This window comes from Felis catus, chromosome D1 (assembly GCF_018350175.1).
Source record: "Felis catus isolate Fca126 chromosome D1, F.catus_Fca126_mat1.0, whole genome shotgun sequence".
Taxonomy (NCBI): domain Eukaryota; kingdom Metazoa; phylum Chordata; class Mammalia; order Carnivora; family Felidae; genus Felis; species Felis catus.
The window spans coordinates 18,874,873-18,898,990 of record NC_058377.1 but is presented as its reverse complement, the minus strand read 5'-3'; the positions used below and the strand labels follow the sequence as shown (position 1 = coordinate 18,898,990).

Here is a 24,118-nt window from a genome sequence, read left to right as displayed (position 1 = left end):
AAACGTTAAAAAATAAATAAAAAAAATTAAAAAAAATTAAAAAAAAGAACACTTTTTTTTCTAGCTTACTTTATTGTAGAAACACAGTATATAATAGATACGGCATACAAAATGTGTGTTAATTCACTGTTCATGTTATTGGCAAGACTCCTGGTCGACAGCAGGCTGTTAGTAGTTAAGTCTTAGGGGAGTCAAAAGTTATATGCAGATTTTCAACGGGGTCAGTGCCCTCTAACCCCCGACTGTTCAGGGTCAACTGTATGCAAACGAAGTCCATTTCCTTGTTTGTAAGACAGAAAAGAACAACTACACTTACAGCAGCTACTATTCCAAGGATTCAAAAATAAAATGCTTAAAAAAAAAAAAAAGCATTCGGCAGGGTGCCTTGCATCTAGCTAGCCCTAATATATTTCAGGCAAGACGATTACTGTTTCTGATTCTGCCAATTTCTATCGGTGCGACACTGAGACAATGAGATCATAGCCTCAGAAATCAGAAAGTTGCAGGTTCTAAAGCTGCCACCTTCCGAGGGAACTACTTTATCTCTGAACCTTGGGTTCTCACCCATGAAATGAGCATACCCCATAGATTTATTACGGGGGTTGTATAAAATGCCTAGGTTACAAAGAACGCCTAGGTAAATGCCTGCGCACAGTAGGTGCACACATATAAGAGGGACTGGGGTACCTCCTTCCCTCCTCCCTTAGCTCAGGTCGCTTGTCCGTCCATTCAACAAACGTGCCCTGAATACCAACGATGCACCACGCCCTGTGGACCTCGCATTAGCAAAGCAGGAGCGAACCACGCCAGAGAAGAGGTGCAGGTAACTCACTCCCAGAACTTTCTTTTGGAGCTAAAAAATCATCGGTAGAGGGTTAATCTAGCTTCTTTCCAGTTTTTCCTCTTTGAAGCCTCCAACTTCCATTAAGAGCCAACAGAAGAGCCACCAAGCTAGAGAAGGAGGCTGACGAGCCAAGTGGACCACCCCCCACCCCAAAGCAGGGGTCATTTACAGTCTCTTCGCTCTGCCCACCCAGAACAGCAGGCAGGGGAGAGCCTCCCTTTCCAGGCGGCCCCCACACAAACTCTGCCACCAGGAAGTATCGATCTCCTTTCTCCTCCCTGCTCACGTGCCAACTAGCTCCAAGGTGTTACCTTTGTGCGACAAGATGTTCCCCCGGAAGTTCAAAGTTATCTTCTCTTGTTTGTGGGTGTCAAATGCCCAGAAGAGGTTCACCACATAGCCATTCACCTGCCGAGAATGAAGAAACAGGTTACAGGAACAGTACACAGTCAAGGGAGCACAGCAAACACAAAAGGCACCCCTTGACGATGGTTGCTTTCGGCATCTCCTTTCTCACAGCAGACAGGTTGTTTCTTTTGATCTTTAGGCTGGTTCCAAGTGTGCGATCACTGAATATTTAGTTACCTGGCACCTAGTTCTAAAACCAGGGGAGCGTGGGTGTCGCAGTCGGTTAAGCATAAGACTTCGACTCAGGTCACGATCTCATGGTTCGTGAGTTCGAGCCCCACGTCGGGCTCTGTGCTGACGGCTCGGAGCCTGGAGCTTGCATGGGATTCTGTGTCTCCCTCTCTCTCTGCTCCTGCCCTGCTCACACTCTGTGTGTGTGTGGGTGTGTGTGTGTGTGTGTGTGTGTGTGTGTGTCTCTCTCTCTCTCTCAAAATTAGATAAACATTAAAAAAAAGGAGGGGGGTGGGTGCCTGGGTGGCTCGGCCAGTAGAATGTCCGACTTTGGCTCAGGTCATGATCTCACGGTCTGTGAGTTCGAGCCCCGCGTCGGGCTCTGTGCTGACAGCTCGGAGCCTGGAGCCTACTTCGGATTCTGTGTCTCCCTCTCTCTCTGCCCCTCCCCCCACTCATGCTCGGTCTCTCTCAAAAATGACTAAACGTTAAAAAAAAAATTTAAAGGGGCGCCTGGGTGGCTCAGTCGGTTAAGCGTCTGACTTCGGCTCAGGTCGTGATCTCGCGGTCCGTGGGTTCGAGCCCCGCGTCGGGCTCTGTGCTGACGGCTCGGAGCCTGGAGCCTGCTGCAGATTCTGTGTCTCCCTCTCTCTCTGCCTCTCCCTGGCTCGGGCTCTGTCTCTCTCTCTCTCTCTCTCAAAAATGAATAAACATTTAAAAAAAAAATCCAAAAAAAAAAAAAATTTAAAAACAAACAGTAGACTATGTAGAATATAAAATATGGGCTTGATGAAATCAAAAACACTGATGCAGAATAAAAGAACAAGAGCCAATTCACAAAGGCAGAAAGAGGAAAAACTTTAAAGATAATTACGTTATGATAATTAAGGATAAATCTCAGCTCAGGCGATCCTTGCAGTCAAGGCCAAGAGGTCGCTACGAAAGGGGCTCCCTTTGAGCTCTTCTTGTCTAACAGGAGCAAACCTATCCGTGTATCAGGAAAGCCTACCTTTTCGAAGTCCTGAGCTCATAAAGGAATTTGATCTAAAGACCTTTAAATATGGGACACCAGCCAAAAAACGCGTGCAAGACCAAAAACCATCATACAGACAGGGTTTATATAAAGGCCATTTCTTACACCAACGGTCTCTGAAGCCAAGGGCATGTGCCCCCAAACTGTAGTCCCGTAAACGGCACAAGGGGCTCTGAAGGCTGTTTGTCCCACCACCGCTCCACGGACAGGGAGGGAAACGAGGCAAAACAGGCAAGAGCGCTACGGAAGGTGGACCTCAGCTTGGAAAACCACAGGCAGGCAGAGAACCCCGGGTGGAGCCGGCTTTGCAGACAGGCCTCGCAGAGCGGACGGGGGCGCTGGAAGGGGAGGGGGCGCGGTGGCTACAAGGGGGCATGTTTCTAAGGCATCCGACTCTCTCTTCCCCTGTGGGAACCTCTGCATTAGTGCTTAGCACCAGGAAATCCAATAAAGCTGAAAATTACAGGGCATACATATTCTGTTAACACCAACTCTTTATTTGCATTGTAGCTGTGAACCATTTAATTATACGGTTTAAAAAAAAAAAAAAGGGAAAAAAAGGCACCGGGCTGAGGCAGAACAATTACGTGCAAAGACTCACGTTGCTCCTCGTCGGGGTATTTTGGGTTTACTGGATCAAATCCCTCGCTTTCCTTCATCTCATTTGGCCCAGGCGGCACCAGCTCCATACAAAGGAGAGCCCCACCCGCCGCTGTTTGGAAATCCCAACGTTACCTTGACGTCACTATCCATGGTCAGGGTGAAGCTTAGAGAATTCTCACTGTAGCTGTCAATGCGGATATCTGGTGGTGGGATCACTGAAAACAAAAAGGAATTCAGAAAGAGAAAGCACGTGACGAAAAGTGAGGAGGGCAGGGCCGGACAGTTTTCAACTCGACAGACAAAGCGATCTTTTTTTAGTCGGGGAAGAAAGGGCATTTCTTGGGCTGCTTTCACTCGTCTCTTTTACCGCTGTCGTCCTGCAGCGGAGGTTGGGTCCGCGGTTGCCCGGCGAACACGTAACCCTCTCGGCTCAGCCCGCTCTCCTGGCAATCAGGTGGAGCAGGAAAGTTCCACTGTGTCAATGCCCCCACACAGCCCAGCGGCGGTCTGGTTCTGAAAGCGGGGATCACAGAAAGCGCCACCTTTATTGGCACTGAGGAGGTCTCGGCGGCCTCACGTCCTCTTCAAAAGTTGAGAGCGGGCCAGATCGTAAGGCAGAAGTCGTAAATGCACGTGTGGCAAGATGGAAACCACGTGGCCTCTGGAGTCTGGCAAACCCGAGTTCAAGTTCCCGTTTTAGACACTTAACGACTGTGTAACCGGGGGCACCTTACCTCCCTTCATACTAATGTTAACTCAACCAATGTGCCTTTTCTTTCCGTGTCCAGTAAAGTCCCACCTCGGACAGAGGAAGGAACTAGTAAGTCACTGGCATTCTCAAAAAGGCCAGAGCCCAAGCTGAGAACTGGGGGCAGGGAGGGGTGTGTGTGGGAAAAGAAAGTGGCAGAGGGAAAAGACCCCTCTCAGTGCAAGCGATGAGCATGGTCCTTGACGTTCAGAAGGCCTGCCCACAAGATGGCGGATGGTGCTCTGCCAGCCGTAATCCAAAGGGCTTAGTGGGATAACTATTATCAGAAGACAGTATTTAAATGACAGCTTGTATACTTGACTGTCCTGTGTGCTACGTCACGAGGACACAGGATCACGGACAGGACGCAACACATACTTTCTGATTCAGCACACCGTGACCTCCTGCACGTGCCTAAACCAAAACCTGATATGAGCCGAGGCTCACCAACAAAATCACACAAAAGAAGTTTAAGACACTTTCCAAAGCAGGTGTGATTTGCGTTGAGAGAATTCAAGGCACATGTTTTATTGCTGACCTTCCAGGGTCCCTCCTTTTCCATACGTACGGCCAGCATGCTTTGATGGGTTTTGTAGAGGGAAGTGACAACCCAGCAAAAACCCTAGGGGAGTGTGAACTCAGTCCGTGTTTTTCTAATTACCCAAGAGCACCCTGCTACAGAATGGCTGGCTTCACTAAGTTTGCCTTCCTCTTGCCCTGATCTCAAGGAGCCCCAATTTTAAAGGCAACCAGATAGTGACTCTCCATAAACCACAGCCTGTTTCTCACTGGCGCAGGCTCAGGTTAAAGCCCCCCAGTCGTGTCCCATAGGACGCTTCTGTCCAGAAACGAAAGCCGCGAGTGCCAAGGCTAAGATCAGGAAACCGCCGAGGAACATGAGGCTGTAATCCGCCTCCCCCAAGTATGCCAGAAGCCTTCATTTGAATCGCTTTAATTCATTCCTTCCTCAATTATTTCATTGGCTCGCCCTCAACACCAGGGACATGAGGGCGGAGGAAACCAAGCCGGGCCCCCCTGCCCTCGCGAGGACACGTGCAAGCGGGACAGGGCAGCGGGAGCACGCGTCTCGGCCCAAGGGGAACAGAGCAGCCCAGCGCCTAAAGGCACAGGCTTTGGAGCCAGGAGGATCAGGGTCTGCTCCCAACTCTCTGCGATTTACTGACCGCGTGGGAGGTGACTTTGCTTCTTTCTACTTCCTTATCTGTTCTTACATCCGTGACATGGGCTGATATATGCCGAGCAGCAGGTGCTCCCGAGTACCCGGCTCTTGGCGGGCAGTCAGCTATCACTAGGGTCAACTCTGGTGCTAGGAACTACCACCTACACACGGTTTGTCAGCGCCGCTGGGGAAGACACAAGGGTCAGCCTGGGGGGATCTTACAAACACCATAAATGGACACGGACAAAATCCTCTGTACCCTTGGCGAGAAGGAAGGAGTCCTTCCTGATTTTGGATATTGTGCATGAGTATAAGAGCTGGGCGCGATGGCCTTCGGAAATCCCTCTTGTACGTCTGCATCCTTAGAGATGCTCGGCTCAGGGGCAGGAGGACATTCAACAGGCACCCGAAGAAACTTTGTAGCTAAGGCAGTATGGAAACACCTGGAAACGTGTGCATGTTGGGCAGAAGGAGGATGCGTGAAGATTTCTCCTCTACGCTTCTCCATTTCCCAGTCATACTGTAAGTTATTTCCGAAGCGTTTCTCTCTCCTCTAAATCTGCGAACGCTGGAATCATTTACCTTTGCCTTTGACGGTGGTAATGGATTTAGAATCGCTCCAGTTTCCCACTCCACGGCTAGTCACCGCAGCCACCTTTTCAAACCAGAGCGTGAATTAGTAGAAGATAAAGGCGGTACACCATATAGCGAGGGTCCCCAGTGGGCTACGGGGCTGAGACCCTGGCAATGAGGGTGGCAAACGTTCTACACAGGGGGATCCGGGACACTCAGAGGCCCCAGCATCTGAAACAAGGGGCTAATAAGAGGAAGCTGGGCAAAGGGGGTTGTGACAGTGCAGACATGACGGCATTCGTGTGGACTGATGGACGTCAAGGGCAGGGGTGGGGGGGGTGCGTGTGCGCGTGGAGGCGTGGGGCCGTTCAGACACACAAATGAAAAAGGGTAATGGGGAAACGATCAGGGTCATGGAGTCGGTGTGCGCCCTTAAGGGTCCCAACAAACATGTTCTGCACAAAATCTCTCTCTTTTCTGCTAAAGGTATTAATAACATATTGCTTAAGATCCCTATGATATTGGCTTGTAAATGCCAGTGACCATAGCTCTGTACCACCCTGCAGCCAAGGATCGGCAGAAAGGTGGCAAGCGTAGACGTATGGGAGCTGAAACACGAGCAGAAAATCGGGGCGAAAAGCAGGTAAAGCTGCATTTACCATAAATTCTTGGTTATCTGAGGGAAGTCTGATTTCAAGTTCTCTGTGGCACTGATTTAAGAGACTGAAAAAAAATGATGCCTCCCCCCCCCCCCCCCCCCCGGAGCAAGGGGCTGGGTTTTTAGCAGACTATTCGTAAGTCGTTCATAAAGCCATGCTCTAAGGCCGCCCGGATGGCCGAAACGGGTGCTAACACTCACTCGGACGGTGTACGGAGTGTTAACCAGTAAATTCTTTATTTCCGTGAAGTTACTGGCAGCCCTCTGGGACGCCCACATCCTGGAAGCATTCCTGCTGTATTCCACCTGAAGCGAGAAGAAACAATTATCAGCAGGGCATCCAATGGTCTGGGACATCCTGATACCTGACGAGGAGGCAGGAGGAGAGAGGGAGGTGATATGTAAAATCCTCTAACAGGTGGGCCACTATTTACCAGGCTACCCCAAATCAAGTGCTCGTCACACAGAACACCCCGCTGTGCTGGCAGACCCAGAATCTCCTGTTCACACAGTCGCACGTGAAGATGCTTACAATGTACTCTCGAATGAGGCCATGCGTGTGGGCGGGAGGAATCCAGTGGGCCACAATCACGCCTTCCTCTTCCCTGTGGAGCGACAGCTGGAGATTGCGAGGGGCGTCTGGCACTAGAAGAGAGTCAACGCAGGGTTAAAGCCCATCTGCGTGTTGGGTGAATGGGAGGAACTTCCCTGAGACTGACCACAAAGACCAGAAAGAATCTGGAGCCAGCATTGGCAAGAAGCCACCAGGAAAGGCCGTGAGCTTGGCCTTGGCATCGACAAACCTTTCCTCTCTTCTGGAATGTGAGGTGTGCTGTCCACACGTGAGATCACGGCTTCGTTGGTTGTGGTGTAGGTGTGAGGCTCACACGGGCTGCAGGACAGAATCACCTGCAGGCACTGGGCGTTCAATGCTGAGATCCTAACCGCCAAGCACAGCACCTGCTGCCTCGACTTCTCATAAACCCTCGTACCACGGGCATGACCACAGAGGAGTAAGACTTTCTAACGGCGCAGAACTTCCGCACCCGAATGAATGGGATCACCTTCAAAGCAGGCTGTTTAACTACTTTCCTTTAATTACACGGGCATGGCCGGCACATTTCTGGATCTTCTCTCTTGTGACTGCCTTCAAGAGCTGGGTGAGACGCCAACATACATGAAAACCAGCTACGATACCTTCTGGGCAAACTTCATTCTGACTGCAGCGTACTTATCCACGTGGATAAGCCACAAATGTTGAATATTATGGGCCCTCCCATCCCCCCTTACACACCCACACACAGGCGGAAGATACTATCCGCAAACCAGAGGGACAGAGGCCTCAGAAGGAAAATCCCTGCCAGTACCTTGATCTCGGACTCCCAGCCTCTAGAACTGTGAGAAAATAAATTTCTGTCGTGGAAGCCACCCAGTCCACATCACTCTGTTATGGCAGCCCCAGCAAACCGATGTGGTGAGCACTCATCAACAATCGGTGGCTGGCAAGCCCTCCAAGGGCAGGACTGTGTCTCATTCACCCGAAGCTCCCGTATCTAACCTAACACCTGAGCCATACTAGGTGCTCAGCTAATTATCTGTGGAAAGAAAATCAACGAATGGGGTATTTCAAAGATCGCTCCGGGGCGCCAAGAACTTAGCCAAGGTCCTCCTCAGCAGTACCATACTGCTGCCTGAGCCTCCATTTTGTTTGGCCAAGCGGCCTGCAGACGTCTTCCACTGACACCAGCCCCTCACGCAAGCGTGTGCCCCAGAAAGCAGCCTGCAGAGCCACAAGCAAATCTGAGCTCCTGACACGACTGATCAACGTGTGATCAACGGTCTCCCTTGCCTCCCCGGACCTTCCCCTGGTGTGCTCCACAGAGCTTTACCGCCTGTTTTTGGCTTGAATGGACCGATGCGGCCTCAGCACAGGAACCCCAATGTACTGCACCCGGGAGCCCTAAAAAGGGCATGTGCCCAGGACCCGCCACTCTCTCTGCCTGCACCCTGCCTTCCCCTGCCCATGTGGCCCCTCGGGTGTGCTGTGGCTCTTCCTGGGGAACCTGCAAATGATAAACCTCTCTGTTTCGATTTTCCTTTGTGGTCTTCCGTGGACCATCTGGCACCCCAGGGGCTCTACTGAACAAACGTTAATTTAACAAAGTCATAACCCACACACGCACTTCCTTGCTTTCTGTAGGCTCATCTCCTCTCTGCCCCGCCCTAGTGCTGGAATCAACGGATTCTTCAAGGAGCCCTCCTTGAAGGTCTTCCTTTTTTGAAGAATGGCACAGAAGCCCAGGTCTTACTGACAGGTGCGCTCACTGCTACTGTGGAGTCCTCTCTCCGTCTGGGCCTTCTCAGCTGACAAAGCGTGCAAATATACGCGTGTATACCAACCCGCCTAGATACGCCTATCTGAATCTATTTCACATGTCAGCATCTGCACGGACATGAAGACCAGCGTTGAGTTCACAGTGATGTCTCCAACCATAATCTAAATGTTAGCACGGGCACTGGCAAATGAGACGTTCGCAAAACCTTGGGAAAGAGGATCACTGGAATGCGCGCACAGTCACCCAGTGTCAGCCACCGTGAGAGGGGAAGAAGCAGGGAACCCTCTAGGACACGTGAGTTTCGGCAAATTTCTTTACCACTTAGCCTCAATAGCCTTGGCGTGCCTCATGGTTTCACAATGATCTCACAATCCCGAGTACCGGGAAATACCTGGAGATGGAAGGTAGGGACGGGAACAAGATAAGAAATGCAAAGGAGGCAACGGTGGGCACAATCCGAAATTAACTTCTTAGGGTAGAAAAACATTACGTGACGTGATAAGGAGAATGCATACATGGTCAACCACTCGGGTGGGACCGTAAACTTTCGCCACAAATCTTCTGCATGTGTGAGGCACGTGTAATTATGTTCCCACGTTGCCAAGCGTCCCTGAGAAACTCTGAAAACCCCACCTAAGGGCTTGTGCGCTCCATAAAAATTAACTGCGACACTCACATCCTTCCGGCGTCCTCAGAGTCACAAAGTCGTTGGTGTTGTGCACCTTGCTCAGGCACTGCACTTGGACTTTAACCTGATACGTGGTATCTGGCTTCAAGACTTTCAATATCATGCTTGTTTTATTGCTGTGGGTCTCCACAGTCTTCCATATGCCCTCTCCAACCACCCTGGCCAAAAGAATAAAGATACCGTCACGTCAAAGCAGCATGGGGTTGCTGGGATGCCTGCCTCAGGGAGCGGGGAGCCACGCCGTGCTCGCCACAAGGGTTTACAGAACATCCAGTGGTGGTAAGGACACGGTTTTCTTCTCCCGAGGCAAAGACGGGACCCACCTGTAGTAGACGTTGTAGACACAAGAAGCGGAGGGCATCTTCTTGGGCCGTATCCAGGTCAAAGTTACATTCCCAGAGAAGTCAGCTGTCCACTGGAGATTCTGTACTTTGTATACAGTTAGTTCATCTAGAGAGATGGAGAAAAAGGGATGGAAAGTGGTATCCTTGGATTCCAAAGGACCCAAGAGGTCCTTTGATTTTTAGGCAGACCTATCATGATCCACATTGTCAAGCCACTGTCATCATCTTAAGACCTTCCAGAAAAAGAGTTCAAACCTTCCTACACAACCTCTCTCGGGGTCTCCTAAATATCCGGTCACGAAATTTTCATTATATTTCGCCTCCTTGTCTGCACTGGGGTAAGCTGTTTCTCAACAGAAAATACTGCAGGTTCAGGGACAATGTCATAGCACGATCCATTGCCGCTACAGTAGACTGAATGTTTGTGTCCCCCCCACCCCAAAATTCATATGCTGAAACTCAATCCCCAACATAATGGTATTAAGAAATGGGGCTTTTGGGAGGTGTTCAGGCCATAAGGATGGAGTCCTCGTGAATGAGATTAGTATCCTCATAAAAGCGACCCCAGAGAGCTCCCTCACCCCTTTCCCTGTGAGAAGGCACAGAGAAGGCGGCCATCTATGATCCAGGAAATGAGCCCTCACCAGACACGGAATCTGCGGGTGCTCTGATCTTGGGCTTCCCGCCTCCAGAGCTATGAGGAGGAAGTTTCTGTTGCTTATAAGCCATTCGGTCTGTGGTGTTCTGTTACGGCAGCCCAAAAGGACTAGGACGATTTCCAGACACGTTCTCTACACAGAAGGACTGAGCTCACCCCACCACGAAGCCTGAGGCTCTGGGAGCATGGTGCACCCACACGAGGTGGGACGTCCACAGAAAACAAATCCGAGACCAGTGTTTCCCTCACGGGGATGAGTTCAAACTACCACAGAGGCAGGACAAGCCTCACTTCACCGGGTGCTCCAAAACTGGGCAAAAAGCGGTTTCCTCTTCAGACTGAGGAGGCTCCCAAGGGTTCCTGCTGGAGTGGGGGAGGGGAGAGCTGAGGCTGAGCCCAAGTCCGAGGGGTGGCACTCACCGCTGCAGGCCCTCTCGTCACTCTCGTCTGAGCAGTCCAGGAAGCCGTCACAGCGCTCGGAGAGCACGATGCAGGCCTCGCCGTCCTCACACTTGAACTCCATGCTCATACAGGTCAAGGTGCTGTGTGTGGCTGCAACACAGGGGAGGGCTACGTTGTGGTAACGGTTTGTCGTGTTTCGGAAAAGGGATCTGCATTCTCCGAACTAATCAGCTTCTGATTCAAAATACGCCTCTGGGGGCGCCTGGGTGGCTCAGTCGGTTAAGCGTCCGACTTCGGCTCAGGTCATGATCTCACAGTGTGTGGGTTTGAGCCCCGCGTCGGGCTCTGTGCTGACAGCTATGAGCCGGGAGGCTGCTTCGGATTCTGTCTCTCTCTCCATCCCTCCCCTGCTCGCTCCCTCTCTCTTTTTCTCTCTCTCTCAAAAATAAATGAACGTTAAAAAAAATTTAATAAAAAAATACGCCTCCGAGATGAGGAGTGGTAACTCCCCCACAATGGCACCGTGATGCCTCTTTGACGGTAACCCCTGGACCCTGCCTTCAGGAAGAGCAAAAGCTTTGAAGTCAAGTGATCTAGAGTGCATGCAGTCATTTACAAGCTCCACAGCGATTCACTAGAATTGGCCAGGGTTGAATACTTCTGTTCCAGAACAAGGACAAGTAATCCCATTTTCTACCTGAAACACCGCATCGACCTCTGACAACCACACCTTGAGACGCAGGTAGAAAGAACGGATAAGGTTCTCACGAGAGAACCAGGATGGCAACGGGAATGGATAAGGGATCGACAGAGATGTTGCTAGAGATGAAGAGATCCAGGGGCTGAGGCGGGGTAGAATGTCGTAACAACCATCCTCAACTGGCGAATTAAAGATGGCATGTCTCTAGTGTGGAAGTATAGACTGCAATTAGCTACGCTTTCAAAAGAGCTCTCTACTAGAGTAATTCGCAATGAAAGAAAGGAAATGTGAGGTTTTTACCAACTATAATCCCCCTTCTCCTGGAAAACCACTGTATTATAGAGCTCTGTTATATGCTAAGTAGAAACTGGTTTGCTTTGGGGAAGTTGCAAGGGGGGCTTGGTTACAAATAAAACTGCATTAGAGCATTTAGAAAATGTTTGAGACCCACTAGTATAAGAAACTCAAGATGGAATTCATCCTTCCATCTATCCATCCACCTACCCACCCACCATCCATCTACTCAACATCCATCCATCCACCCACCCACCCGCCCATCTAGACACCCATGTATCCATCTACAAACCCACCCATCCACCCCTCCATTTATCCCTCTACCCAACCATCTACCCAACCGGTGAATATTCACGGAGGGCTACCATGAATCAGGCACCGTTCAAGATGCTAAGACTATGGTGATGTGTAAAACAAAGGACCTAACCTCATAGAGCTTACTTTCTATTAAGAGAAACAGCAAACAACTCTGGTATTTTAGACAGTGATTAACAACTACAAAGAAACATAAAGAGAAGAATAATAACAGAACGCTGGGCAGGGGTCATTTCATATAGAACGGTCAAGGAGAAACCCTGTGAAAGGCATTGTTTTAAGAGACTGCTAAGATCCCCAACACAGGATTATCCCACGTGGAAAAATATAATCAAACAACAGCTTATTAAACATGTCTCAACATTTTTAAAGTGGCAAAATGTAGGTTTTAGAAACTGAGAATCTAGTTGCTATTAATCTGTGAAGATTCCTAAACTGATAACTCAACAAATGATTAACAAGCACTTAGAACAGAATGCAGTGGCCTTCAGGGGCCAGCTTTTCTGAGAAGAATCATGCCATACTAATCTCATTTCCTTTTTTTTTTTTTTAAGCTTATTTATTTTGAGAGAGAGAGAGCATGAGCAGAGGAGGGGGAGAGACAGAGGGAAAGAGAGAATCTCAAGCAGGTCCTGTACCACCAGCCCAGAGCCTTGATGCAGGGCTCCAACCCACGAACCATGAGATCATGACCTGAGCTGAAACCAACCATCTCAGATGCTTAACTGACTGAGCCACCCAGGCACTCCTCCTTTCCTTTTTTGATAGGGTTCTCAAATTGATGGATTGAGGAAAATTGGAGACGAAGCACATTTTTATTTTAAGGCTCTTAACTAGGCAACATCCTTATGAATAAGGCCAATTTGGAACAGGTTAAATAAACTTATTTAAAGAATACCAACGAGGGGAGGCCTGGGTGGCTCAGTTGGTTGAGTGTCCAACTCTTGATTTTGGCTCAGGTCATGAGCTCACCATTCATGGGATTGAGCCCTGTGCTGGGCTCTGTGCTGCCAGCGCAGAGCCTGCTCGAAATTCTCTCTCTCCCTTTCTCTCTACCCTTCCACCCCCCTCCCCGACTTGCGTCAGCACTCTCTTTCTCTCAAAATAAATAAATAAACTTAAAAAGAAAAAAAAAGTATACCAATCAATGAGTTAATCTCACCCAGGAGGAAGGTCCTATTGCACTTCTCTGTTAATTATTTTCAACGTTCATCTTACCGTGTGGTTGTTTCATTTGGGCCGAAACGTTCCTGCTATCATTTGGGGGAGTGTGGGATTAATCTGCCCTGTTCTTTTCATGTCCCAAAGGCCCACCTGCATTTTACACTATTCCCTATTTAGCGTCTCCCTCTGAGACTACTCACGGCAGTTGGCCTCGTCCTGGCCGTCCTGGCAATCCTGGTGGCCATCACAGCGCTTCCAGTTGGGGATACACTTCTTTGGCTGGCGGCACTCGAATTCAAATCGGTCACAGCGCCCACGCTGAGTGGGAGTAGAGGCAGCAGTGACATTTGCTGAAAGAAGAGGTTGGTTGTTTGTTTGTTTTTTTAATTCACTTTTCAGTACCGAGGGACCCGGTCGGCAAGAGCAACCAACTCAATGTGTTAGGAAATTTAGGAAATGACAGTGCTTTGGGAATTACGATGGGGGCCTGGAGACAAAGGTGAGCTCTGGATATGGAAGGCAGATCGACCAGACGTGGGCATCTAACTTTGGAAGCTGGATGTAGACAGAGAGTGGTAAGTGACCCAAGAGACCAGATGAGGCATACCTGAACTGGGAGAGAAGAGGGAGAAAGACAACAAGGGAACAGACTAAAGATTCCCAAGTCCCCTGCTCCTACTAACCCAATGAGACAATCACCCCGTACGTCACTCCCACAGAAGACTGGAGGATTGTAATGTGCAGGGTAAAAAGGGCTGGTTAGGCCTAGCTAAGAGCAAGAATGCTGTACTGAAGAAAGGGGTTAAACTCACAGATTGCTGAAGGCGAGGACCCTGGTCCCCTTCCTCATAAACCGTGGCAGTGACACCTTTATTCTCTAGGCAGTAGGTTACTGTAAAAACTCTTCTCTAGGGCAACTGACCAGCCTCGGGGACAAACCCTCAAGTAACCCCAACTCTTGTTGGGGATCAGGAGTTCCCCAAAAAACAGCCCAAGCATGAAACTCAAAGCTGTGGGGAGTCTCTTGGCAGTGTTTTCGTCCCCAGCCTTAAACACAAGCAAACACCCCAGGATTATGTGGGCAAAACCTTTGACATGAAGGACAGAAACCAGTGCGGACCCTCTTCCCTCTTAATAAAGAAAATCTGGAGGAAACCGAGATTTTGTAAGAAGAAAACTTCAAAAAATAAATATCCTTAATACGCTCAGAATGAAAGAATATAGATTTCTGCATGAAAAAAGATGCCACGAAAAAGGAACAGTACTAGAAATTTTAAATCTCTTAAAATTAAAAACCATGGTAACTGACATGGAAAACTCAGTAGTAGAGCTGAAAGATAGGGTGAGTCTTCCAGAAAACAGAAAAAGAGAGAGAGAGAGAGAGAGAGAGAGAGAGAGAGAGAGAGATAAAGAAATTTAAAAAAATAGAAAAAGAGGACCACGTCAGTAGATCTAATGCATGAATGACACGAGTTCCCGGAAGAGAAAACAGAAAAGAAGATACCATTAATGGAATATTTCAAGGAAAACTCTCCAAACTCAAATACATAAATCTGAAGAATAAAAGAGCCTATTAGCGTCCATCCACCACTCTGGATGGAAAGGAAGCTGCATCAAAGCACATCGTTGTGAGATTGCAAAACACTGGAGCCAAAAGGAATACCTTAAAAGCTTCCAGAGAGTTAAAAAACGAACAAACAAACATGCAACATGTAAAAGATCAAAATCAAAATGACTCTGAATTTCCCAAGAGCGGTTCAACGGCAGGGGAGCCAAATCTTAAGGAGAATTACCGACAACATAAAATTCCAAACCCGGACCAACAATCGTCAACCACATCTGAAGACAGAAGAAAAACACTGTTAGATAAGCAAGACCTCAATGATACCTCCCACGTTCCCTTTCTTGAGAACGTTCTGGAAAATGTGCTCTACCAAAAAGTGGGATTGAATGGGAAAGGGAGGGGAGGGGAGAAATCTAGGATACAGAAAATAGAAGCTCCAACATGAGAGAAGTAAAACAAGTCCTTAGGATGGAGAAAACATGTCCCACAAGGCACCTGTGGCCCAGGCATCCACAGCAACAGGCACAACAAATCCAAGCAGCAAACTCAGGGGACATACACGTTGAAGGCTATCCTCTCTGTGTCCTCGGCCACTGTGCCACCACATGCATCTGGCAAAACTACCAGAGGGTGTACTCCAACAACACAAGGGAGTAAACCGAGAAAAGCAAAACACGAGACCCAGGAAGCAGCGAATCTAAACCAGGAGAAAGGCAAAGAGAATCCCAAGGAGGGCAGTGAAGGCCCAGGGGAGGGGCACGCAGGGGGCCTGGAGACGCCTGGGCCCAGAGAGGGAGATCTAGGCCATTAGAAGGGAAAACGCCCAGAGAAACTCTGGGGCTGAGAAATCACTGATACGGTGACCTTGGGGAGAGTTACCCTCAGAGGTCATGAAGAGAGAGACAGCGTTAGCAAACATCACACGATAACCTGAGCTAACAAACACAACAACAAAAACCAGGTACTAACTCTGGGATATTGGGCTCATTCCATGGTTTTAACTGGGTTTTCAAAGGGGCCTCTCCTACCCCCAGAACCACTCTGCGAAAACAGGGTGCATGAGGAAAAGCAGTAAAATATGAGGCTAGAAAGCCAGGCCAAGGCACATCACAGCACTACTGCCTGGACAGTGAGGGGGCCGCTAGAAGGTTCCAAACTGGGGAGGACAAGATCATGCATCAATATACGGCCTCTCGGAAGGTAGACCGAAAACGGGAGAGACACAAGACCCCGAGACCGGTTAGGAGACCCGCAATAAAGAAACCAGATCTGAGAGCTGGTGACAACCTGAATTAAATTTGCCCTGATGACGTACATGCAAAAGAAATTACAGAAGTTGAATGGAAAATCCAAATAGGAATCTGCTCACGGGATTAAGCAGAATTTGCTACAGTCTGTTAATACCCTGCTCAGAGTTCCGATAACCAAAAGACAATTGTGAGAGAAGGAGAATCGAGACACTCACTAACCAGATAGCTGGGTCTTGGGGGCCAAGGACAGAGATTTAAAAAATATCTTTTTTTTTTTTTTACAATTTGTTTTGAGAAACGTTTTTGGGACACTATTTGCCTATTACTGTAATAGGCAAAGTGGGGATTCCAAGCGATATGCAGCATGATCCCCAAAAATACAAGGTCCACAGAATCGCTTGGGGAGGAAAGATTCCCACACGTGAAATGACCAGGAAGCAGCACATGACAGATCACGGTGAGGGATCAAAAGGATCATCATGGGACGGATGAGTCTTACAATGGGTAAATGTGAGACTGGAAAAGAGATCAATATCAACTATATCAATTACAGGACTCGGTGAAAGCCCCATGGTGGTGGGCTTGTGACGGAAAATGATGGTGTACTTGTTCCAAGAATCTCAAACTTTAGTGAACCTACAGGTCACTTGGGGAGCTCCTGAGCTCCACACAGAAATCCTAATTCTGTATTTTTTACAAACACCCCAAGTGCAGGGCGCCTGGGTGGCTCAGTAGGTTGGACGTCTGACTTCAGCTCAGGTCATGCTCTCACACCTCTTGAGTTCGAGCCCTGTGTTGGGCTCTGTGCCGACAGCTCAGAGCCTGGAACCTGCTTCGGGTTCTGTGTCTCCCTCTCTCTCGGTCTCTCCCCTGCCCATACTCTGTCTCTCTCTATATATCTCTTAAAATTCAATAAACATTTAAAAAAATTGAAAAATATATTAAAAAAAAAAAAACACCCCAAGTGATTCCCTTACAGGTGGTCTTTGTTCCATACTTTCTTTGATAAATACGGAGGGCGTATCAAGGTCTTCTTTTAGCTGCAAAATCCATGCCTCCCTTTGCCGTGATGGATGGTGGGTTTCATGGGGGGTGGGGGGGAGTAGGAGGAGGACAAGGTCAAGGAGGACAGAGGTCTCTGGTGAGGCAGAAACCCTGCTGAAACAATATCAGCAGAGAAGAAGCAGGTCTTTCCAGAGAGGATGAGAAGGAGGAACCCAGCTTGGCAGAGGTGCGAAGAAATGGCAGGCAAGGAAGGGCCTTGAAAATAAGACTCAAGGACAATAAATTTCATATATTGAAAAATAAAAAAAATAAAAAGAAAAAAAAAGAAGACTCAAGGGTTGGGATCTATCTTCGGGACAAGAGGAAACCACTGATGATGTTAAACAGTGAAGCAATGGGACGGATGAGTCTTAAAGGAGGAAAATCAGTGTTGACCTAGAGGTTTGCTAGGAAAAGGATTTGCAAAGCATGGCGGACAACTGTCTATTTTCTTATTATAAACTGAATTTGCAACAGAATCCGGTTGAGGAAAGAACACAGCACCCTTACCTCTGTCCTGCCTGCAGTTAAGGGCATGCACTAGACAGGGGGTCTCAGGGTTTACCCCCGCCTCCAGCAACATGGTTTACTGCCCACACCTTCAGAGGCCTCTCTGCGTTGGGCCACTAGATGGCAGTGCTTACCCTCCTTTAGTAGGAGGGCCTCCAGCTAGTGGGCAGGAAAGTCGGACTCTCCCCCGGAGAGTGCTGTTAACCCACACAAATATTTTCCCTATAATTCCCATTCTAATTTCCTGTGTAGAAGGAAGCAAAGGTGGCCCAACCACAGCCAGGGTGGGAAGCAAGGTGGCTGGCCTCTTCGTGCAGGAAGATCAAAAGGCGGTTATAGGAGATGAGACACTCCAGTCACAAGTTCCACGGGTCTCCCTGCTCTGGAGGTGAGCAGCAGCCTGGCCACCGAGCACAGGGTCCCAGGAGGCAGGGGAAACCGAGCCCGGCGACGCCGCGCCCAGGGCGTACCCCTGAGGCCCTGCTCCACAGAAGCAGGTGCCCCAGGAGAGGGCAGGGCCGGCACTCACCAGGCGAGGGGCAGGCTTCCTCGTCTGAGCCATCTGCACAATCTCGGTACCCATCACATACCCAGCTGTCCATCACGCACGCCCCACTGCTGCAGCGGTAGTAATTGGGCAGACACGTGGAGGGCCCGGGCGTCGGGGAGGGAAGAACGTGTGAATCTGAGCAAAACACAAGCAAGCGAGAAAACCCAGAGTGTTACAGGAAGCCGTGACCTCAAACCGCACATTGATACTGGGGCATCAGAACGGACGGCGGTCTTTTCCCTTTGTTGAGGCCGATGCACCTATCCTATCGTGCTTGCTTTGGGCTGATATTCGAACGAGTTTGCTCTTACTCAATAGGGGCTCAGTGCCTTTGCAGGCTGACGGAGGGCAGGTGACTCGGAACGCACAGGGAGGGTGAGACAGCTCATCCCACAGAGGCTGAACGCTGTTCTGGTGAAAAGTCAACGACAGCACCCCCCTGAGACCCAGTTCGGACGTGAGAACGCCAGAAGGGAAGGTACCGAGCTCGCTTGCGTTCCACACCAGTGCTTCTCAGATGTAGTGAGGCACACTCGTCACCCGCAGGCCTTGTGAAAATGCAGATTCTGACTCAAAGGCGGCCTGGGGTGGGGTCAGACACTGCATCTCTAACAAGCCCCAAGCAGATGCGGAGGCCGCTGGTCCGAAGACCACACCTGCAGCAGCCAGGCTGCAGAGCGCTTTCCGGGGGGCCTGCAAAATACCTAGAAACCGGAGAAACCAGCCACACTGGTTTTCAAAGTGGGAGAGGACAGAAAAGAACTCAGAGAGTTATTACCCAACCCCCACCCCGGATCACTGAACCGGCCTGACAGTGAGGAGACAGAACGACATTTTGTGCAGAAAGGTGGAAGGCAGTGTGCTGGTGACTCCTGGGCATGGGGCTGCCTCAGGACCCTTACCTCCACAGTCCTTCTCATCAGACCAGTCCTCACAGTCGTTCTCCCTGTCACACTTCCACCTGTTGGGGATGCAGTGGCCATTCTCACACTGGAACTCGAAGTAGCGGGAGCAGTTTGGGGCTTCTGTGGGGTTTTCTGGGGGAGAGGAACCACACAGTCAGTCACTAGCCCGGCACCAGGTGTGGACATAAAGGCCAAACAGATACCCAGGTCCCAGGGCAGCCTGCACAACCCTACCAGATACAGCGGGGGCGGGGGGGGGGGGGGCAGCCGAAAAGATACATATCCGCAAACAGAAGCCCGTCTTCCCGGATCCCAACTCGTGCTTCTCTGAACTAGGCTTCTGTATCTTACAAATAACGCCCGACTTTTTGACACTTTACCAAAGGGATGACCTAACTAGTGACGACGCCCCAACAAGGACAAAGACTCTATTAAGTTGCAGAATCTGTTCACTTATACGTGGAACTTAAGACACACGACAGATGAACGTAGGGGAAGGGAAGGAAAAATAAGATAAAGACAGGGAGGGAGGCAAACCATAAGAGACTCTTAAATGCAGAGAACAAAACCGAGGGTCGCTGGAGGGATTGTGGGTGGGCGGATGGGCTAAATGGGTCGGGGGCATTAAGGAAGACACTTGTTGGGATGAGCACTGGGTGTCACGTGTAAGAGATGAATCACTGGGTTCTACTCCTGAAGCCAAGACTACCCTGTATGTTAACTACCTGGAAGTTAAATTTAAGGAAAAAAAAAAAAAAACCCAAAACTGTGAAATCTCTAACTTTTCCTGGGGAGAGAGAAGCGCGCTCTGAAATATTTACCATAATTCCTCTACCATATTCCTTAGACATAATGTGAACTTCCCAGCTGGGGAAAGAGAAGGAATGGGCATAAACATTCTCCCCCCAGCCCCGACCCCGATCCGGCCACCGACACTTCCTGGGGGGCAGGCTGCCCCCTCAAGACTCGATTCCTTACATGGAGACTCGCTCGCCAGCTGGCAGGAACGAGGGCTGAGGACGGAGAAGGCAGAGCCTGCGTGGGAGTGTGCTGAGCGTGGCCCTCCTTGACCACAGGAGTCGCCATGACCCGGAGGCTAGGGACAGGAGGCTGGAGGCCCGAGATCTTACCGCAGTTGGCTTCGTCAGAGTAGTCGCCGCAATCGTCCATGCCGTCGCATTTCCAAATCAAGCTGACGCACACTCCGTTTTGGCACTGGAAACTGAACTCATCGCACACCTTGTGGAACTCGGGGTCTTGGGCTAGGTAGGGAAGAAGGTTCCAGGTTACTGCCACACCGACGAGTTCGAAGGAGTGCCCCCACTTGGAAACAAGAGGGAAGGGCAAACGTCCTCCTCCAAGAGACAGACCAGCCACCGGGCGCCTTGACAGCAAAAGCCAACCGATGGCCTCGCCCCCCACCCCGCCTGCTCAGACGGTGACTGTACTCGGAAACGGGGTCTTTGAAGAGGTGACGAAGTGAGGGGCGCCTGGGTGGCTCAGTCGGTGGGGCGTCCGACGTCGGCTCAGGTCATGATCTCGCGGTTCGTGAGTTCGAGACCCGCGTCGGGCTCTGTGCTGACAGTTCAGAGCCTGGAGCCTGTTTCAGATTCTGTGTCTCCCCCTCTCTCTGTACCTCCCCCCACTCCCACTCTGTTTTCTCTCTCTCCCTCTCTCTCAAATAAATAAGTCACATTAGGAACACCTGGGTAGCTCAGTCAGTTAAGCGTTCGACTCTTGATTTCAGCTCAGGTCAGGTTATGATCTCATGGTTGGTGAGTTCGAGCCCCACGTCAGGCTCTGCACTGACAGTGTAGAATTAGAATCTGCTTGGGATTCTCACTCTCTCTCTCTCTGTCCCTCTTCCCACTCGTGCTTGCTCTCTCTCTCTCTCTCAAAAATAAATTATTAAAAAAAAAAAAAAGACGTGATGAAGTTACAGTGATATCATTAGGGTGGACCCTAATCTACTAGGACTGGTGTCCTTATAAGAAAAGGAAAGCAAGACAAGGGTAGGCACGGTGAGGAGACCACGTGAGGGAGAAGGCAGCCATCAGCAAGCCATGGAAGACAGCCTCAGAAGAACCAACCCTCCTGACATCTTGACCTCAAACTTGTGGCCTCTGGACGGTCAGAAAACACTTTCCTGTGGTTTTGAGCCACCCAGTCTGTGGGCTTCTGTGATGGTGGCCAGAGCTGACTAGAATGAGTACCTACCACGGGCAGGGCCCTGTTTTAAGAAGGGGGCTACAGGGGCACCTGGGTGGCTCAGTCAGTTGAGCGCCTGACCCTTGGTTTCGGCTCAGGTCATGATCTCACGGTTTGTGGGTTCAAGCCCCGAGTCGAGCTTGGGATTCTCTCTCTCTGCCCGCCCCCCGCCCACTCGCACTGTCTCTGTCTCTCTCAAAAGAAATACACTTAAGAAAATGGGGCTACAGCAGTGAACAAAACAAAGGCCCTGTTCTCGTGAAGCCCACATTCCGGCAGGGAGAGACAGGCAGGCAAATAAATACACAGCGTGCCAAGGGCTGACTAGTGCCGGGAAGGCCACAGGAGCAAGATAAGGACGCTACAGAGCGATGGGGCGTGGGAAAGGCCTGTCGGAGAAGGTCCCGCTTGGGCCAAGACCTCGGACCTTCGGTGTCTCCCCCTTATACGTATACCAACGACCAAGAAACAACACTTCTGAAGCCACAAAGGTAAGTCTTTCTCAGGAAGGGCAAGATTGGGCACTCGAGCAAGACCTGTAAACCTGAGTGGCCCGCTCCCCCCAGAGTGTCTCCAGTGGCTCGGGCACCTCCCCATCCAGCCCACTCACAGCATCCTGCGAACGTCGCGTCCTCGTCTGAGCCGTCGCGGCACTGGACGATCCCGTCACACACCATCGAGTGGAAGAGGCACTGCTGGCGGTTCTTGCAGACAAAGTCCATGAAGCGCGTGCACAGGGGCTCTGGAAGGGGCCCGGGGAGGGGAGAAGGCGTCAGCAGTTCAGAACTGGTGGGGCCCTCCCCGGCCCTGAGCAGATGCTCCCGGACGCGCACGCATTCGGGAAACAGTCACAAGAGGCATCATTTATTGGGCACTTCCTGTGTGCCAAGCCCTGGGTGAGAGCACCTGACACGGGAGTACATTAAACTCTGAGGACAATGTCATGAGAGATTTTACTGTCCTGTTTTCCAAACGAGACCAGAGGGGACGGCAGCATTCAACGTTCGGCCAAGAGCACACGGTTAATGAGAGTGGAGCCAAAATGGACACCCAGGCCTCTCCGACATCAATGCTCGAGATCTTCATCACCACACAGAACACGGACTCTCGGGGCGCCTGGGGGGCCCAGTCGTTTGAACGTCCGACTTCGGCTCAGGTCATGATCTCACGGTTGGTGAGTTCGAGCCCCACATCGGGCTCTGTGCTGACAGCTCAGGGTCTGGAGCCTGCTTCGGATTCTGTGTCTCCTCTCTCTCTCTCTGCCCCTCCCTGGCTTTGTTCTCTCTCTTACCAAAATAAATAAACATTAAAAAAAAAAAAAAAAAGAAAGAAAGAAAAAAGAATACGGACTCTCTACTACTTTTTCTGTAAAGGACCAGTGTTATGGATGGAATTATACCCCCGACGATGCGTATGTTAAAGCCCTAATCCCCGGTGTAACTGTATTTGGAGACAGAACCCCTTTTAATTGCCTTTAAAGAGGTCATTAAGGTCAAAGAAATTCATGTGGGTGGGGCCCTGGCCCAGTGTGGGCGGTGGCCTCCTAGGAAGAGACACCAGGGAGGCAGGAGCAGACAAAATGCCATTGAGGACACAGCAAGGAGATGGCCTTTGGACTTGAACTGCAGCATCAGCCTGTCCCTGGGTCTCCAGTCTGCCAGCCTACCCTGCAGATTTCGGAACTCACCAGCCTTCCAAGCTGCATGAGCTGATTCCTGAAAAGAAATCTCTCTGTATATGACACACACGTCCTACTGGTTCTGTTTTCCTGGAGAACGGGGAGCGGCACAACCAGGGGGCAAGCTCTCAAGGTTCTGAGAGTCATACAGTCTCTACCACAACCACTCCACTCTGCTACAGCTGCATGGAAGCAGCAGGAGTGTCTGTGTTTACAGAAAACTTCAGTTAATAGGACAGGCCACGTACGGGCTGGCTTTCCACCCCCAAGGCCCGCCTGCCACCCCTCCACTGTTACATCAGTTCTGAACCTGGACTGCCCATCACAAACACCCGGGGCACTTTTTAAAGGTCCTGATGCTTACGGGGCGCCCTGGTGGCTCGGTCGGTTAAGCGTCCCACTTCGGCTCGGGTCACGATCTCGCGGTTCGTGACTTCGAGCCCCGCGTCGGGCTCTGTGCTGACAGCTCAGAGCCTGGAGCCCGCTTCTGCGTCTCCCTCTCTCTCTGCCCCTTCCCTACTCATTCTCTCTCTCTCTCTCTCTCTCTCTCTCTCTCAAAAATAAATAAACGTTAAAAAAAAAAATCCCCACGCTCAGGCCATGCTCCAGAATTACATCAGAAATCTAGGGTTGGGAGGGATGGACCCAGGCAAAGCATACTCAGGCAGGAGCACCAGTGACCCGCGACAACCTCTACGAGTGGAAAGGAAACGGAGGGTAAGAGGGTCCCCCGACCAAAAATGGTACCCGAGCGATAGTCAGCAACAGGGGAGTAGGAGAAGTAAGCGTTCAGTTCCAAACAATGGGCCAATCCCCAAACACACTGCGAAGAAGCGACAAGGTTCGCCGAGCTACAACCTCTTCCACGATCGCCCCGCCGCTGCCGGGAGGGGACTCACCGCAGTGCTGCTCGTCGGAGCCGTCCGAGCAGTCCCGCAGACCGTCACAATGCTTGCTGGAGGGGATGCAGGTGCCGTTCGGGCAGCGGAAGCCGTTACACTTCTTCTCTGAAATGCAATCCGACAACGGAGGGAAATGACGGAGAGGAAACAGGCAGGCATGCACACCCATCGTGGTGGGGGGGGAGAAGGGGACGGGTCTGTACCACCCCTCAGGAGGGCGGGAGATGGGCAATGGCTGTCCCGATTGCAAGTGTACATGCGCCTTGAGCCGGCGATGCCGTTGGAAAAACGCCATCTGCCCACACAAGTGGAAAATCGGGTAGGTATAAGGCTATTCACCGCAACACTCTTTGCAATACCCTGAGGACCACGTACGCGTCCCTCAACA

At 50.5% G+C, this 24,118-nt stretch overlaps 1 protein-coding gene and 1 non-coding gene across 5 annotated transcripts in view; one reads left to right on the top strand and one right to left on the bottom strand.

The window, feature by feature from the left end:
- Window positions 1-24,118, bottom strand: part of SORL1 (sortilin related receptor 1) — a 172,299-nt gene that overhangs the window by 19,018 nt on the left and 129,163 nt on the right. For all 4 annotated transcript variants that reach the window (XM_023239202.2, XM_023239203.2, XM_023239204.2 and 1 more), the window contains 14 exons: window positions 23,728-23,835; window positions 21,761-21,892; window positions 20,073-20,204; window positions 18,940-19,074; window positions 18,017-18,172; window positions 13,320-13,469; window positions 10,665-10,796; window positions 9,566-9,692; window positions 9,231-9,400; window positions 6,751-6,863; window positions 6,420-6,524; window positions 5,570-5,642; window positions 3,192-3,274; window positions 1,156-1,252 (listed from right to left, as the gene is read on the bottom strand). In XM_023239202.2, coding sequence (XP_023094970.1) covers window positions 1,156-1,252; window positions 3,192-3,274; window positions 5,570-5,642; window positions 6,420-6,524; window positions 6,751-6,863; window positions 9,231-9,400; window positions 9,566-9,692; window positions 10,665-10,796; window positions 13,320-13,469; window positions 18,017-18,172; window positions 18,940-19,074; window positions 20,073-20,204; window positions 21,761-21,892; window positions 23,728-23,835 — 1,713 coding nt within the window. The remainder of the gene's footprint in view (window positions 1-1,155; window positions 1,253-3,191; window positions 3,275-5,569; window positions 5,643-6,419; window positions 6,525-6,750; window positions 6,864-9,230; window positions 9,401-9,565; window positions 9,693-10,664; window positions 10,797-13,319; window positions 13,470-18,016; window positions 18,173-18,939; window positions 19,075-20,072; window positions 20,205-21,760; window positions 21,893-23,727; window positions 23,836-24,118) is intronic.
- Window positions 1,935-2,019, top strand: TRNAR-UCG. The gene has a single exon. It is a non-coding gene; the product is annotated as a tRNA-Arg (tRNA).